The 12,925-nt window shown below is 33.8% G+C and overlaps 1 protein-coding gene across 1 annotated transcript; it reads right to left on the reverse strand.

Annotated features, from left to right (window-relative positions):
* Positions 1–1,909: 1,909 nt before the first annotated feature.
* LOC123552594 (toll-like receptor 13) lies at positions 1,910–12,628 on the reverse strand. Its single transcript, XM_053540120.1, has 2 exons — positions 12,422–12,628; positions 1,910–6,512 (listed from the first exon to the last, which is right to left on the reverse strand). The coding sequence occupies exon 2, from the start codon at positions 6,449–6,451 to the stop codon at positions 4,349–4,351; it is 2,103 nt and encodes a 700-aa protein (XP_053396095.1). The 5' UTR covers positions 6,452–6,512; positions 12,422–12,628; the 3' UTR covers positions 1,910–4,348.
* Between the last annotated feature and the right edge of the window lie 297 nt (positions 12,629–12,925).

The raw sequence follows: 12,925 nt of genomic DNA on the forward strand, positions 1-12,925 counted from the left end.
AGAGTTATGGGACTTGCTTAGTGCATGTCAAATCATGATAGTGAACAAGTATGTGAAGTTTCAATCCATTCCCATTAGTAACTACTGAGATACCAGCTTACATACAAAACCTTAACCAAAAATTTCTAAGTCGAAAAAGGGGCATAATTTTGTAAAAAAGCAAAATAGAGTTATGGAACCTGTGCAATGTAGATCAGTTCATCACAGTGAATAAGTGTGTGAAGTTTCAATCCATTCCCACAAGTGGTTACTGAGTTACCAGCTTACATACAAAACCTTAACCAAAAATTTCTAAGTCGAAAAAGGGGCATAATTTTGTAAAAAAGCAATATAGAGTTATGGAACCTGTGCAATGTAAGTCAGTTTGTCACAGTCAATAAGTGTGTGAAGTTTCAATCCATTCCCACAAGTGGTTACTGAGATACCAGCTTACATACAAAACCTTAACCAAAATCGGGACGCGGACGCGGACGCAGACGCCGACGCCGACGCATGGGCGAGTGCAATAGCTCACTATTCTATGAATAGTCGAGCTAAAAAGTGGATATATTTGATTTCATGAATGTTAATAGGAATTTCGCTTTTCAGTTCAACAACTGTTTGCTCATAATTACCAAACATTTCATATCAAAGGCTTTAAATACATAATATTTAGATCATAGGAAGTATGGAACAATTGCGAGAAATAAAGCTGTTTGCATGCGATGGGCTTGTTCTTCTTTTAATTTTTCAGTCAAATATCAGTCTAGAGGAAAGTCATACTTCAAAATATCTTACATAGAACTATGAAAGTTAATAGAATTATCCATTGATAACACATTGATGGCGTATGTTGAGTTCTGCTCAACCCGGGGCTAGAGGACGTGGACGGTAGCTTGTATTTCTACCTCCGTCCATGAACAGGCTCAATCAAACCGAGCCTGCAACATATTGTTTCGTTTATGTCGTGTTGGGCGATCTTAGGTTTACCACTTTTTCATTTTATCACAGTAGCGTTGTTTGTGCCAAGAGGCGGTCGTAGAATGTCTCCCCGTACCTTCAGTCAGAGCTGTTTTATTTCGATCTCTTCAGATTGTTCAGCACGACATTTATGTTGTGTTAGTGTACGTTTTAATTTTTTAGCTTAAGCTTTTCGGCTTGAGTGGTTCCAATATTCCAGCTTTAAACGTTTTGGGTATTGTTTAACCACCCCTTGGATATTGTGCCTGCTTTTTAATTTTGTCTTTTGGCAGTTTCTGTGATATGGAGGCTTGGTAACCACAGATCCTCTCTGTTTAGTTCTGCCCATTGTTTTCTCGTTTAGGGCAAAGTCATTACTTTATTATGGGACCATACGCCGCTATTCATTGAATTGCACTCTGTGCATCATTGAAGGTTCTATGTACACTGCTGTATGAATACATCTGCGGATGTCTCTAAATTGTATTTTGATACTTATAACATAGTGTATAATAGTGTAAATGTTAAGTTTAAGTTCTGATCAACCTCTGGCTAGAGGGCGTGAACAGTAGCTTGCATTTCCATTACCATCCATGAAAAATGCTCAAATAAAACCGAGTCTTAAACATTTTCGTTTATGTCGTGTTGGTTGACCTGTGGTTTTCCACTTTTTTATCATAATTTTATTACATTATTAATCAAAGCCTTGAAATGTCTGATGGTTGCGCGTTTTTTGGTAGATTTATTTTCTGTTTAAATGCCAGTCTATGAATATACATGAATGAGAAACAAATACAAATTTAATGTGCCTCATATCTAAGATGAACTCTGCCTGACCCAGCTTGTGATGTAGCCATGGGCTGGAATACCTTATCATTGATATATCTTATATAATTTAAACGGTCAGTGTGAGTGGATATAGGTTGCCCCTTGTAATAAATTGTTATAATTCATTTTAATAAAACACACGTTTCTATGATATCATAGTGTTTATTAAAAGAAATAATGTAAAATCACAATTCATAGTTAACAGATGTGAGAGGGGTATTAAAACATTTCCTATTTAACGATACAGATATACGGAATAATGTACCTCAGATAACAATGTAAAACATTTATATACTGGTGTAGGTAAGGAATGAAAATGGGTTTTAAATAAAGTCAGTGTCAAGATACATCCATATTCTTTTATAAGAACGAAACAGTTACATCAATGTCCATCCAAAAAGTCACTTTATTTCAACAGATAGATTACATCGAATAAAACTGTATATATATTTTGTGCAAAATAATGCTTTCCACTAAGAAAGACTTATAAACATTAATCCAGTACGTGTGTAAGTCAGTTTTTCATAGTATTATATAGCAAAACGTTTCCCTAAACGAAGAGTTATTTCCCCGGATTTTCGCAATTTACTGACGATAGTCAATTGAAACTTTATTTTCTATCTATATGAACCAGAATCACAATAACACAGTTTGATGGCTTACAAGTTCACATTTTATCAAAACACTATAATATGAGGATCGTTATGTGAGCTAAACTAATTTTCGACCTGTTGTTTATATGTAAACAAACATACTTTTTCTGCTTAGTATGGCATACCTGGCAAAAAAGTATACACTACATTCGAGTAGGAATATGCAACATAGATGTAAAAGTTAACACAACATTATTTCATGTACGCTTTTGAAATGATAAATATTGACAAGTTGCGTAATTGGGATTAATCGTAAAAAATGCCAATTTTTATGCATTATTTTTATAATAATCTCATACACCAAAAATAAACGGAAAAAAAGATACATAAAACATGTTGATTTTATACATTTAAACCATTCTCATGATAAAATTCATTAAAATTCATTAATTTAATAGTATATAGGCTTCCTTTTGTAAAAGAAGAAAATTTGAAAAATTAAAGCGGCCATGCATATTTGAAGCCGTCTTGAAAATTTTGTGATTCGTCTCGTTTTGGCAACTAAGAAATAGATGTACTAAAACTTCATATTATTGGCTGTCAAATGAGATAATATATTTGCTTGGACTCAAAAAAGCTAATACAAGTGCCCTATTTCGTCCATGAATGTCATGAATGTATCTAAAATGTGCAGAAAATTGTATTTTCATAAAACCGGAAAATGCCAGGTACGAATCCTATGTCTCTACTATGCTTATTCGCGTACGCCATCACACGATTAACGAATATTTTTAGATAACTGACGGGTATCGAGTAATCAAAGCTTGAACTTCCGTTCTTCATTTTGCAAACATCCTAACACTTTATTAGTAATAGCTTTAGGAAGGCTTTGCAAAAACTTAATGCAAAATCTGCGCACCATTTATTTGCACAACTTGCTTTATGTGAATATGTTGTCATTTTAAGGTGTTGAGTATGTACAACAACATCATTTATGATTTGTACAATATTATAACATAACTGGAAGTAACATGGCATATTTGTAGTACTCGTCATCTAGTTGTTTGATAAAAACAGCAATCTTTTATAGAATTAAACGACTCAAAACTACTCTAAGCACACATGCTATACATTTATGTTTCAAGCGCAAAAACAAAATAAATGAGAAAAGATCTACAAAGTATTGAAATGTAAGGTCAGCACTACGCTTCAATGAATTTACTATTTCTCACTGTCACCGACTTTATCTTCACGTTTATCTTCCTCCATTACTTACTTGCATGAAAGGACCGCTTTACCTGATTCAATATTATCGGATGTGACATACATCCGTAATCTCCTTACAAAGCCAGTGCATGATCGCTTGTATGTATTCAATAACCCACAATCTAATTGATTGATAAAAAAATACATTCTGACATATATATAATGTTTGGCTCAGTGCCTTTCACTAAACCACTATAACCTTCCAAACTCTCTTTCAAATACTTGAAACTGATACATACAATAAAGATATTATTACATTTTTGGCCAAAACACATTATTTACAAAATCATTATAATCTACTGACCGGTACCAAGTACAATATGCCAAGACAGAATTAGTTAAATTTCCCGTTATATTTACTGATCAACAAACTTCACAATTCAAAGGTATGGTATTCCTCTCTTTTTAACAGACAGACACACGAACACACGCGCAGGCATACAGTAGCATTTATTAAATCTGGACTTTTGATGTTTACTCTGTAAAGAGTTATTGCTCAGCTCTCGGTATGTGGTAAAATTGCTGTCAATTTACAATAAAGTGTTGCTTTGCAATATTTCTGCTTAAAACAAATGGAGCTGGAACTAAATCGTCCTCAGAAAAAAGGTATATTTTCAATGAAATGAGATTTGTTTTATGAAGTTAAATGCTGTATGTTCATGAACATTATACAGCCGTTTTTAAAAAAGCGTACTGTAAGGTCAGTCATCGTTTGCCTGTCTTTACTTTTTCAAAACATTTTTCAGTTTTGTCCAGAACAGTTCCTGACCTACCAGATCCTCTGTCCATTCTATGTATGTCGTTGTATCGAACAGAACTTTTAACGAGTGATTCACATGTCTTCCATCAATTTTCTCTAAAAGAATGACCACCAGTTCCGTTCCATCTTTGATCAGTTTAGAATGTGCAACTTTCAGTTCAAACATACACCATTCACTACGAGCAAATCCATTAGTTAGAACAATAATGATCTTCTCACTCATGTCTATATTGGTTACAATGTTGTCATTTATAAAAGCGCCCGGTTGAAAGTCCCTTTCATGAATGCACAATTTTAACCCAACTTCATCTTCAAGGACAGGTAATAGTCTCCGACGTACCCACGCCGAATCATCGGCCTCGTATCCAACGAAGGCATCGTACACAAAGTTCTGCCCATTAAGAACTTGATAATCCCTTCTCTTTCTTAACAAATAGATGTAATGTTTGATATTCCATCTATTTCTATACAGTATAAGTACTGTAATACCTATAACAATAACACAAGGCGAGGCAATAATAGCGACCCATATCCAAGGACTCCATGGGTGACATTCTTTGTACGTGAACGATATATCAGACAGTCGCATTTTAGACTTTTGGATTGGAAGTGAACAAACGTATTCCTGTGGATATCTTGAAATCACTTTCTTTTTCTCACCTTGCTTTGTTTTCATCCAGTTGATTAGCCATTCCAGGTTACAGTCACATGCGAAATGATTTTGACTCAGATCTAATGAATGTAGACTATTCAGAAATGAAATAGGTAGGGCCGACTCTTTTATATGTGCAATGTCATTATTTCTTAAACTGAGATACCTCAAATGTTTGTTATTTTTAAATGTTTCATCACTTAATGTTGTAATTCGATTCGACTGAAGATCAAATTCGAGAACATTTCTCATATGATTCAATATGACTTTTGGATCCTGTGAAATCTGACATGCAAAACATTTAAACATACTGATGTTAGCGAGTGGTGAAAATAATGCAGAGAATTGCTGGTTATTTAATCGATACATACTCATGAACCCCAATTTTAAGGTTTCCAAATTAGGCACACATCTAAACGTGTCAGAGAAGGAGTCAAACACTTCTGTGACAGGTCTATCAAATTCAAGTAATAACTTTTTGAGTGATGTTGATTTGAAAGCCAATGGCTTTACTGTCAAAATACCGGGATCTGGAAACCTCAGCTCCAGTATTTCAAGATTTGGTAATTTTGACAAGAAGCTATTTGGTAATACTTGAATGGGATTTTGATCGAGTCGCAGTGATTTCAATTTCAACAAACATTTAAAATTGTCGGAAGCAATTTCTTCAATATCATTACTTCCGACAGCGAGAATCTCAAGGTTCGGGAAGAAGCACTCTTTTTCACTTCCATTGACTGAAAAGTCTGGGAATGACCTAAGCTTATTGTAGTTAAGGTATAAGTGTTTTAAATGCTTATTTTGAGAAGGCTTTATATTTTCAATATGATTGTCGTTTAAGTACAAAACTGCTAAATTGTTAAAATTTTCGAAGGAGTCCATTGAAAGTGTTTTCATGTTGTAATATGCAATATCTAGTGTTTCTATCCTGTTTGTTCTCATCAAGGAAAACAAATCTTTTTGAACGGTTATGGTGCCGATTCCATCCATAACAAGATGGGAAAGAAGTTTCAAGTTAGACAAATCACCTAACATATTTTTCATATTTCCGTAGTATATTGGATTATATGACAGATGTAAATATTTCAAATTTTGAAAGTTATCAAGGGCCCTTCGAGAAACGTTCTGAATATTGTTATGATCAAGTTCGAGGCTAATCAGACTGTCCGGATCGCTTATATTTCCAAATGTTTCAGATGAGATGTTTCTTAAATCATTGTAACTGAATATCAAGTCCATAACGTGTTTTTCAGTCTTTGGAATATACGACAGGCTTCGATGACTGCAGTTAAGAACCTTTTGATTATGAATGATGACTCCTCTGCATTCTTTCTTTCTCTCTGTTGAGATGCTTTTTGTGGTTACAAACATCACTAGAAGTAGCAGAATACTCCATGTTCCTTCTCTCAGCATTTTGATTCAGCCGCTTTATGCAGTTAAGCTACCCACGTAATCTGTTGTTTTTTATTCTTATCTGAAATTGAAAATGAGGTTTGAAAACACGTAACAGGTTAAAGAGAATTTTGCTTTTCCTTAACACATCGATTGTTATAAAAACATCTAAAGGAAGATCATTTGGAAGCACTGAATGTACCCAACGCTATTGTCTACATCCGTGCAGTCTGATTATGATCTACACTGTTAGCCATTCAGTCAGTATCTTTTTGGTAAGCACCCCTTTTAACAGTAAATGGTACAGTCCACATTGAAAGATGGACAAGTTCATTATAGAAATTTAGCAGGGTAAGATTTTTTTTCTACATCTCAAGCGAGGTTCTTTGTTATATTACCTGTTCTAAGATACTTTCTAACGAGACGTGTAAATTTTCATCGTTATATTCTCTGTTCTAAAAGACCATATAATTAGACCTGTAAATTTTCATCGTTATAATCTCTGTTCTTAGAGACTATCTAACTAGACGTGTACATTTTCGTCGTTATATTCTCTGTTCTAAGGGACTCTCTACTTAGACGTGTAGATATTCTTCACTATAGTCTCTGTTATAAGAGGCTGTCTAATTAGACGTGTAGATATTCATCACTATAGTCTCTGTTATAAAAGCTGAAACTGAATATTTTGATTAAACGCCTATTTCTATACAATGACATATTCAATGGCGTTGTACATAATAAAGACAGTGACAATAATGACAATAATAATAATGACGAAAATAACCCTATTTAAACATACAGACATGACCGCATGCTGCCCCACTGAGACTAATTTACCCATATTGCCGAATACCAGTGCTTAAAGCCTTACATGGCACATATAGAGGTATAAACCCCGTGGTTAATGGTGCCATCACTTATTATTTTAAAAACGAAATACTACACACTACCCTACCCATAGAGCCTGTACCAGCAAGTACATTTAAATTAACAAACATTAAAAATGTAAGTGTTGAAATGTAAAAACATACAAAATTTAAATACTATCACCTGCTGTTATCGCAAATTAGAACAGTCATAAAAAAATAAAAGTAAAACAATGCCATGAAGTCTCTGAAATACAGTGTCTTAAGAATTTTTATTGTATCAAGTAATTTACTTTTGCGTGTTCATTCCACAGTTTTAGACCAATAGTACAGAATCTTCTATCATTAAATGTTTTGTACTTGTTGTATGGAACAACACAACGACATTCAGAATTTTCTGACGATCTCAATCCTTGTCTACTCTGTGATCAATTCTATTAAATACATAGGTACTCTGCCAATGTTACAGCTATACATGAAAGAAAGTATCTTAAACTCCATCCTTGCTTTCACCGGCAATCAATGTAAGTCATACAATGCTTGTTTGGAACTGTCAAATTTCCTCCTGTTAAGGACAAGTTTTGCGCACATGTTTTAGATATGTTGCATATTACGCCCCTCACCGTTAGCTACACCATGCAGTATGACATTGCAGTAATCCGGATGACAAATCTACATTTCAGTTGCCGCTTTCGTTAAATATTTTCGGATGTTCTCATTTCGCAGGAAATTCAACATGCCTGTACGACACTTGCGATTTTCTCTAAAGTTCAAGGTTTCGTCAAGATATCTAATTGTGCTTTCACGTTTGATATCATCACCAGCAATGTTAAATCGAATTTGTAGAAGATTTGTTCAATTGAGGTCTGCTACAACACATAATAACTTCAGTTTTTGAAGTGTTCATTTTTAGTTTATTTCTATTCATCCAGTCATTGATTATAACTACGTACCGTTCGAGGTCTGCGACCGCTTGTGATTCTACGGAAGCAGATGTGGGACGGAAGCTTTTATTTGATTTATGATCATTGGCAAAACCGTAGACTGATATGGATTTGGGAATGGCATCAAAAAGAGTTCCAGCATAGGTGAGATATAGCCACGGACCAAGGAAACTGCCTTGGGACACACTGCATTTAAGATGGCGGTCTGATGAATATGCATTGTTGATATTAACCTTACAAGTACGTGGTCTTAAGCAGGAGTCTACCCATTGAAGAACTGTTTCACAGACATCACACTGTCCTTTTAGGACGTCTAGCAGAATGTCGTGGTCGACAGTGTCAAATGCCGCACTTAAGTCAATTACAATAAGGGCACTGACTACCTGTTTCTCCATACCACTTAGAAAAGCATTAACCAGATGAAGCAGCTCAGATTCACAGGAGTGATCTTTCCTTTATGCAGACTGGTTCTTAGGCAAAAGACTAGTTTGATTTACACGTTTGTTTAATCTGTAAAGAACAGCTGCTTTCTCTATAAGTTTTGACAAAATGATAAATTACTCACAGAACGATAGTTGGAAAGCTCTAGTTCAAGACCTTGTCTTTAGCTAAGGTCTAATAACAGTTTGTTTATATTACACAGGAAAATTCTGACAATTCACTGATGAGCTTTTTTCACTTCATCTTGAGTCTATTCAGAAAATTTGTACATCCCTGACTTGAAAATCAGAATTTGGTAATCGCTTAGAGATTGGCGTATTTTTGAGGTTTTTGCCACGAAAATTTCGTAAGCAAATCTTTCGGCCAATGAATTACATGAGACTGTCTAATTAGACGTACGTGTAAATTTTCATCGTTATAGTCTCTGTTCTAAGGGATTATCTAGTTAGACGTGTGGATATCTATCGTTATAGTCTCCGTTGTAAGAACATGTAGAACTCCAGCGTTATAGTTTCTAATCTAAGGCACTATCTAATTAGACGTGTAGATATTCATCGTTATAGTCTCTGTGCTAAGAGACCATCCTATCAGTCGTGAAGATATTCATTTTTATAGTCTAGAGACTATCAGACGTGTACATTTTCATCGTTATATTATCTGTTCTAAGAGACTATCTAATTAGACGTGTACATTTCCATCGTTATAGTCGTGTACATTTTCGTCGTTAAAGTCTCTGTTCTAAGAGACTATCTTTTTAGACGTGTACATTTTCATCGTTATAGTACTGTATATTTTCAACGTTAAGTTTCTTTTCTAAGAGACTGTCTAATTAGACGTGTAAATTTTCATCGTAATAATCTCTGTTCTTAGAGACTGTCTAATTAGACATGTAGATATTTATCTTTATAGTCTCTGTTGTAAGAGACTATCTAATTAGACATGTATTAAATTCATCGTATTAGTCTCTTTTGTAAGAGACTATCTAATTAGACGTGTAAATATTCAATGTCATAGTCTCTGTTCTAAGAGACTGCCTAATGAGACGTGTAAATTTTCATCGTCATAGTCTCTGTTCTAAGAGACTGCCTAATCAGACGTGTAAATTTTCATCGTCATAGTCTCTGTTGTAATCTAATTAGACGTATATTAAATTCATCGTAAGTGTCTTTTATTCAAGAGACTGTCTAATATATATAATTAGACGTGTAAATATTCATCGTCATTGTCTCTGTTCTTACAGACTATCTAATTAGACGTGTAAATTTTCATCGTCATAGTCTCTGTTCTAAGAGACTGTCTAAATAAACGAGTAAATTTTCGTCGTGTAATCTCTATCTAATTAGATGTATATTAAATTCATCGTAAGTGTCTTTTATTCAAGAGACTGTCTAATATATATAAACGTGTAAATTTTCATCGTCATAGTCTCTGTTCTAAGACACTGTCTAATGAGACGTGTAAATTTTCATCGTCATAGTCTCTGTTCTAAGAGACTGCCTAATCAGACGTGTAAATTTTCATCGTCATAGTCTCTGTTGTAAGAGACTATCTAATTAGACGTATATTAAATTCATCGTAAGTGTCTTTTATTCAAGAGACTGTCTAATATATATAATTAGACGTGTAAATATTCATCGTCATTGTCTCTGTTCTTACAGACTATCTAATTAGACGTGTAAATTTTCATCGTCATAGTCTCTGTTCTAAGAGACTGTCTAAATAAACGAGTAAATTTTCGTCGTTATAGTCTCTGTTGTAAGAGACTATCTAATTAGACGTGTATTAAATTCATTTTTCTAGTATCTGTTCTAAGAGACTGTCTAATTAGACGTGTAAATTTTCATCGTTATAGTCTCTGTTCCTAGAGACTGTCTAATGAGACGTGTAAATTTTCATCGTCATATTCTCTGTTCTAAGAGACTGTCTCATTAAACGTGTAAATTTTCATCGTTATAGTCTCTGTTCTTACAGACTGTGTAATGAGACGTGTAAATTTTCATCGTCATAGTCTCTGTTCTATGACACTGTCTAATTAGACGTATAAAATTTCGTTTTTATAGTCTCTGTTATAAGAGACTATCTAATTAGACGTGTACAAATTCATTTTTATATTCTCTGTTCTAAGAGACTCAAACTCAAACTCAAACATATTATTACTATATGGCCACCGGCCTGTAAATATTCATTTTTCTAGTATCTGTTCTAAGAGACTGTCTAATTAGACGTGTAAATCTTCATCGTTATAGTTTCTGTTGTTAGAGACTGTCTAATTAGACATGTAATTTTTTATCGTTATAGTCTCTGTTCTAAGACACTATCTAATTAGACGTGTAGGTACTCATTGTCATAGTATCTGTTCAAAGAGACTCCCTAATTAGACGTGTAAATTTTCATCGTTATAGTCTCTATTGTAAGAGACTATCTAATTAGACGTATATTAAATTCATCGTAAGTGTCTTTTATTCAAGAGACTGTCTAATATATATAATTAGACGTGTAAATATTCATCGTCATTGTCTCTGTTCTTACAGACTATCTAATTAGACGTGTAAATTTTCATCGTCATAGTCTCTGTTCTAAGAGACTGTCTAAATAAACGAGTAAATTTTCGTCGTTATAGTCTCTGTTGTAAAAGACTATCAAATAAGACCTGTAAATATTCATTTTTCTAGTATCTGTTCTAAGAGACTGTCTAATTAGACGTGTAAATTTTCATCGTTATAGTCTCTGTTCTTAGAGACTGTCTAATGAGACGTGTAAATTTTCATCGTCATATTCTCTGTTCTAAGAGACTGTCTAATTAAACGTGTAAATTTTCATCGTTATAGTCTCTGTTCTTACAGACTGTCTAATGAGACGTGTAAATTTTCATCGTCATAGTCTCTGTTCTATGACACTGTCTAATTAGACGTATAAAATTTCGTTTTTATAGTCTCTGTTATAAGAGACTATCTAATTAGACGTGTACAAATTCATTTTTATATTCTCTGTTCTAAGAGACTCAAACTCAAACTCAAACATATTATTACTATATGGCCACCGGCCTGTAAATATTCATTTTTCTAGTATCTGTTCTAAGAGACTGTCTAATTAGACGTGTAAATCTTCATCGTTATAGTTTCTGTTGTTAGAGACTGTCTAATTAGACATGTAAATTTTTATCGTTATAGTCTCTGTTCTAAGACACTATCTAATTAGACGTGTAGGTACTCATTGTCATAGTATCTGTTCAAAGAGACTCCCTAATTAGACGTGTAAATTTTCATCGTTATAGTCTCTTTTGTAAGAGACTATCTAATTAGACGTGTATTAAATTCATCGTTATAGTCTCTGTTCTTAGAGGCTGTCTAATTAGACGTGTAAATATCCATCGTTATAGTCTCTGTTCTTAGAGACTATATATTTAGACGTGTAAATATTCATCGTCATCGCCTCTGTTCTTAGAAACTGTCTAAATAGGCGTGTTTATATTCATAGTGATAGTCTCTGTTCAAAGAGACTATCTATTCGGGATGACCGTCACACAATGTAAAGCAAATTTATGGTACAGAATAAAGCAATCTGCTCGAGAAAAGAGTCTATAAATGAATAATTACAAATAAACTAAAATATAGATACTTTTCAATTATTAATTCTAAACATATCTCTATAAGGTGAATTGTTTATCAATAACATAGTACATATAGCTAAAAATGATACAAAATCTATCATTGAATTGCTGTGTAAAAGAAAAATAATACCTTTTTCTTATAAGCTTTATCCTATTTGATATCAACAAGTCCTTTACTTCTACGAAACCTTTATGATTAAGTAAAGCCTGAAGGTTGTATAGGAGCACCAATCCTATTCGTACTAAAGTTTACTTTTTACCATATTCAACCTTACACAATAGTTAAACTGACAGAATTAAGGCGATATTGATTGCAGGTTATTTGTTCTATCTTCAAGGAAGTATTAAAAGTAACCGAGCATGAAATCAAACCATTTCAAAATTACATCTCTTACGCACCTCTGATTTCGTTTAACAATATCAAGGGTTATCTCAAAAGCGTATGCATTTTTATTAATCAAATTAAAGCAATTGTGCTATTCTTCATACAGTATAACTGAACCACACGTTTTTATCGCGTTAATTGTTGGTAGTCCTTATTTTATTAATTATTAGGTTTGTTAGTAACTCTCCAAGAAAATATGTGGGGTCAGTATGATTAGTGGTGGGGGTTGGGGGGGGGGGGGGGGGGGGG

The sequence above is a fragment of the Mercenaria mercenaria genome, chromosome 4, assembly GCF_021730395.1.
Source record: "Mercenaria mercenaria strain notata chromosome 4, MADL_Memer_1, whole genome shotgun sequence".
NCBI classification, from domain to species: domain Eukaryota; kingdom Metazoa; phylum Mollusca; class Bivalvia; order Venerida; family Veneridae; genus Mercenaria; species Mercenaria mercenaria.

Coding starts and splice junctions, on each gene's coding strand:
- LOC123552594 (XM_053540120.1), bottom strand. CDS start 6,451: ATGCTGAGAGAAGGAACATGGAGTATTCTGCTACTTCTAGTGATGTTT.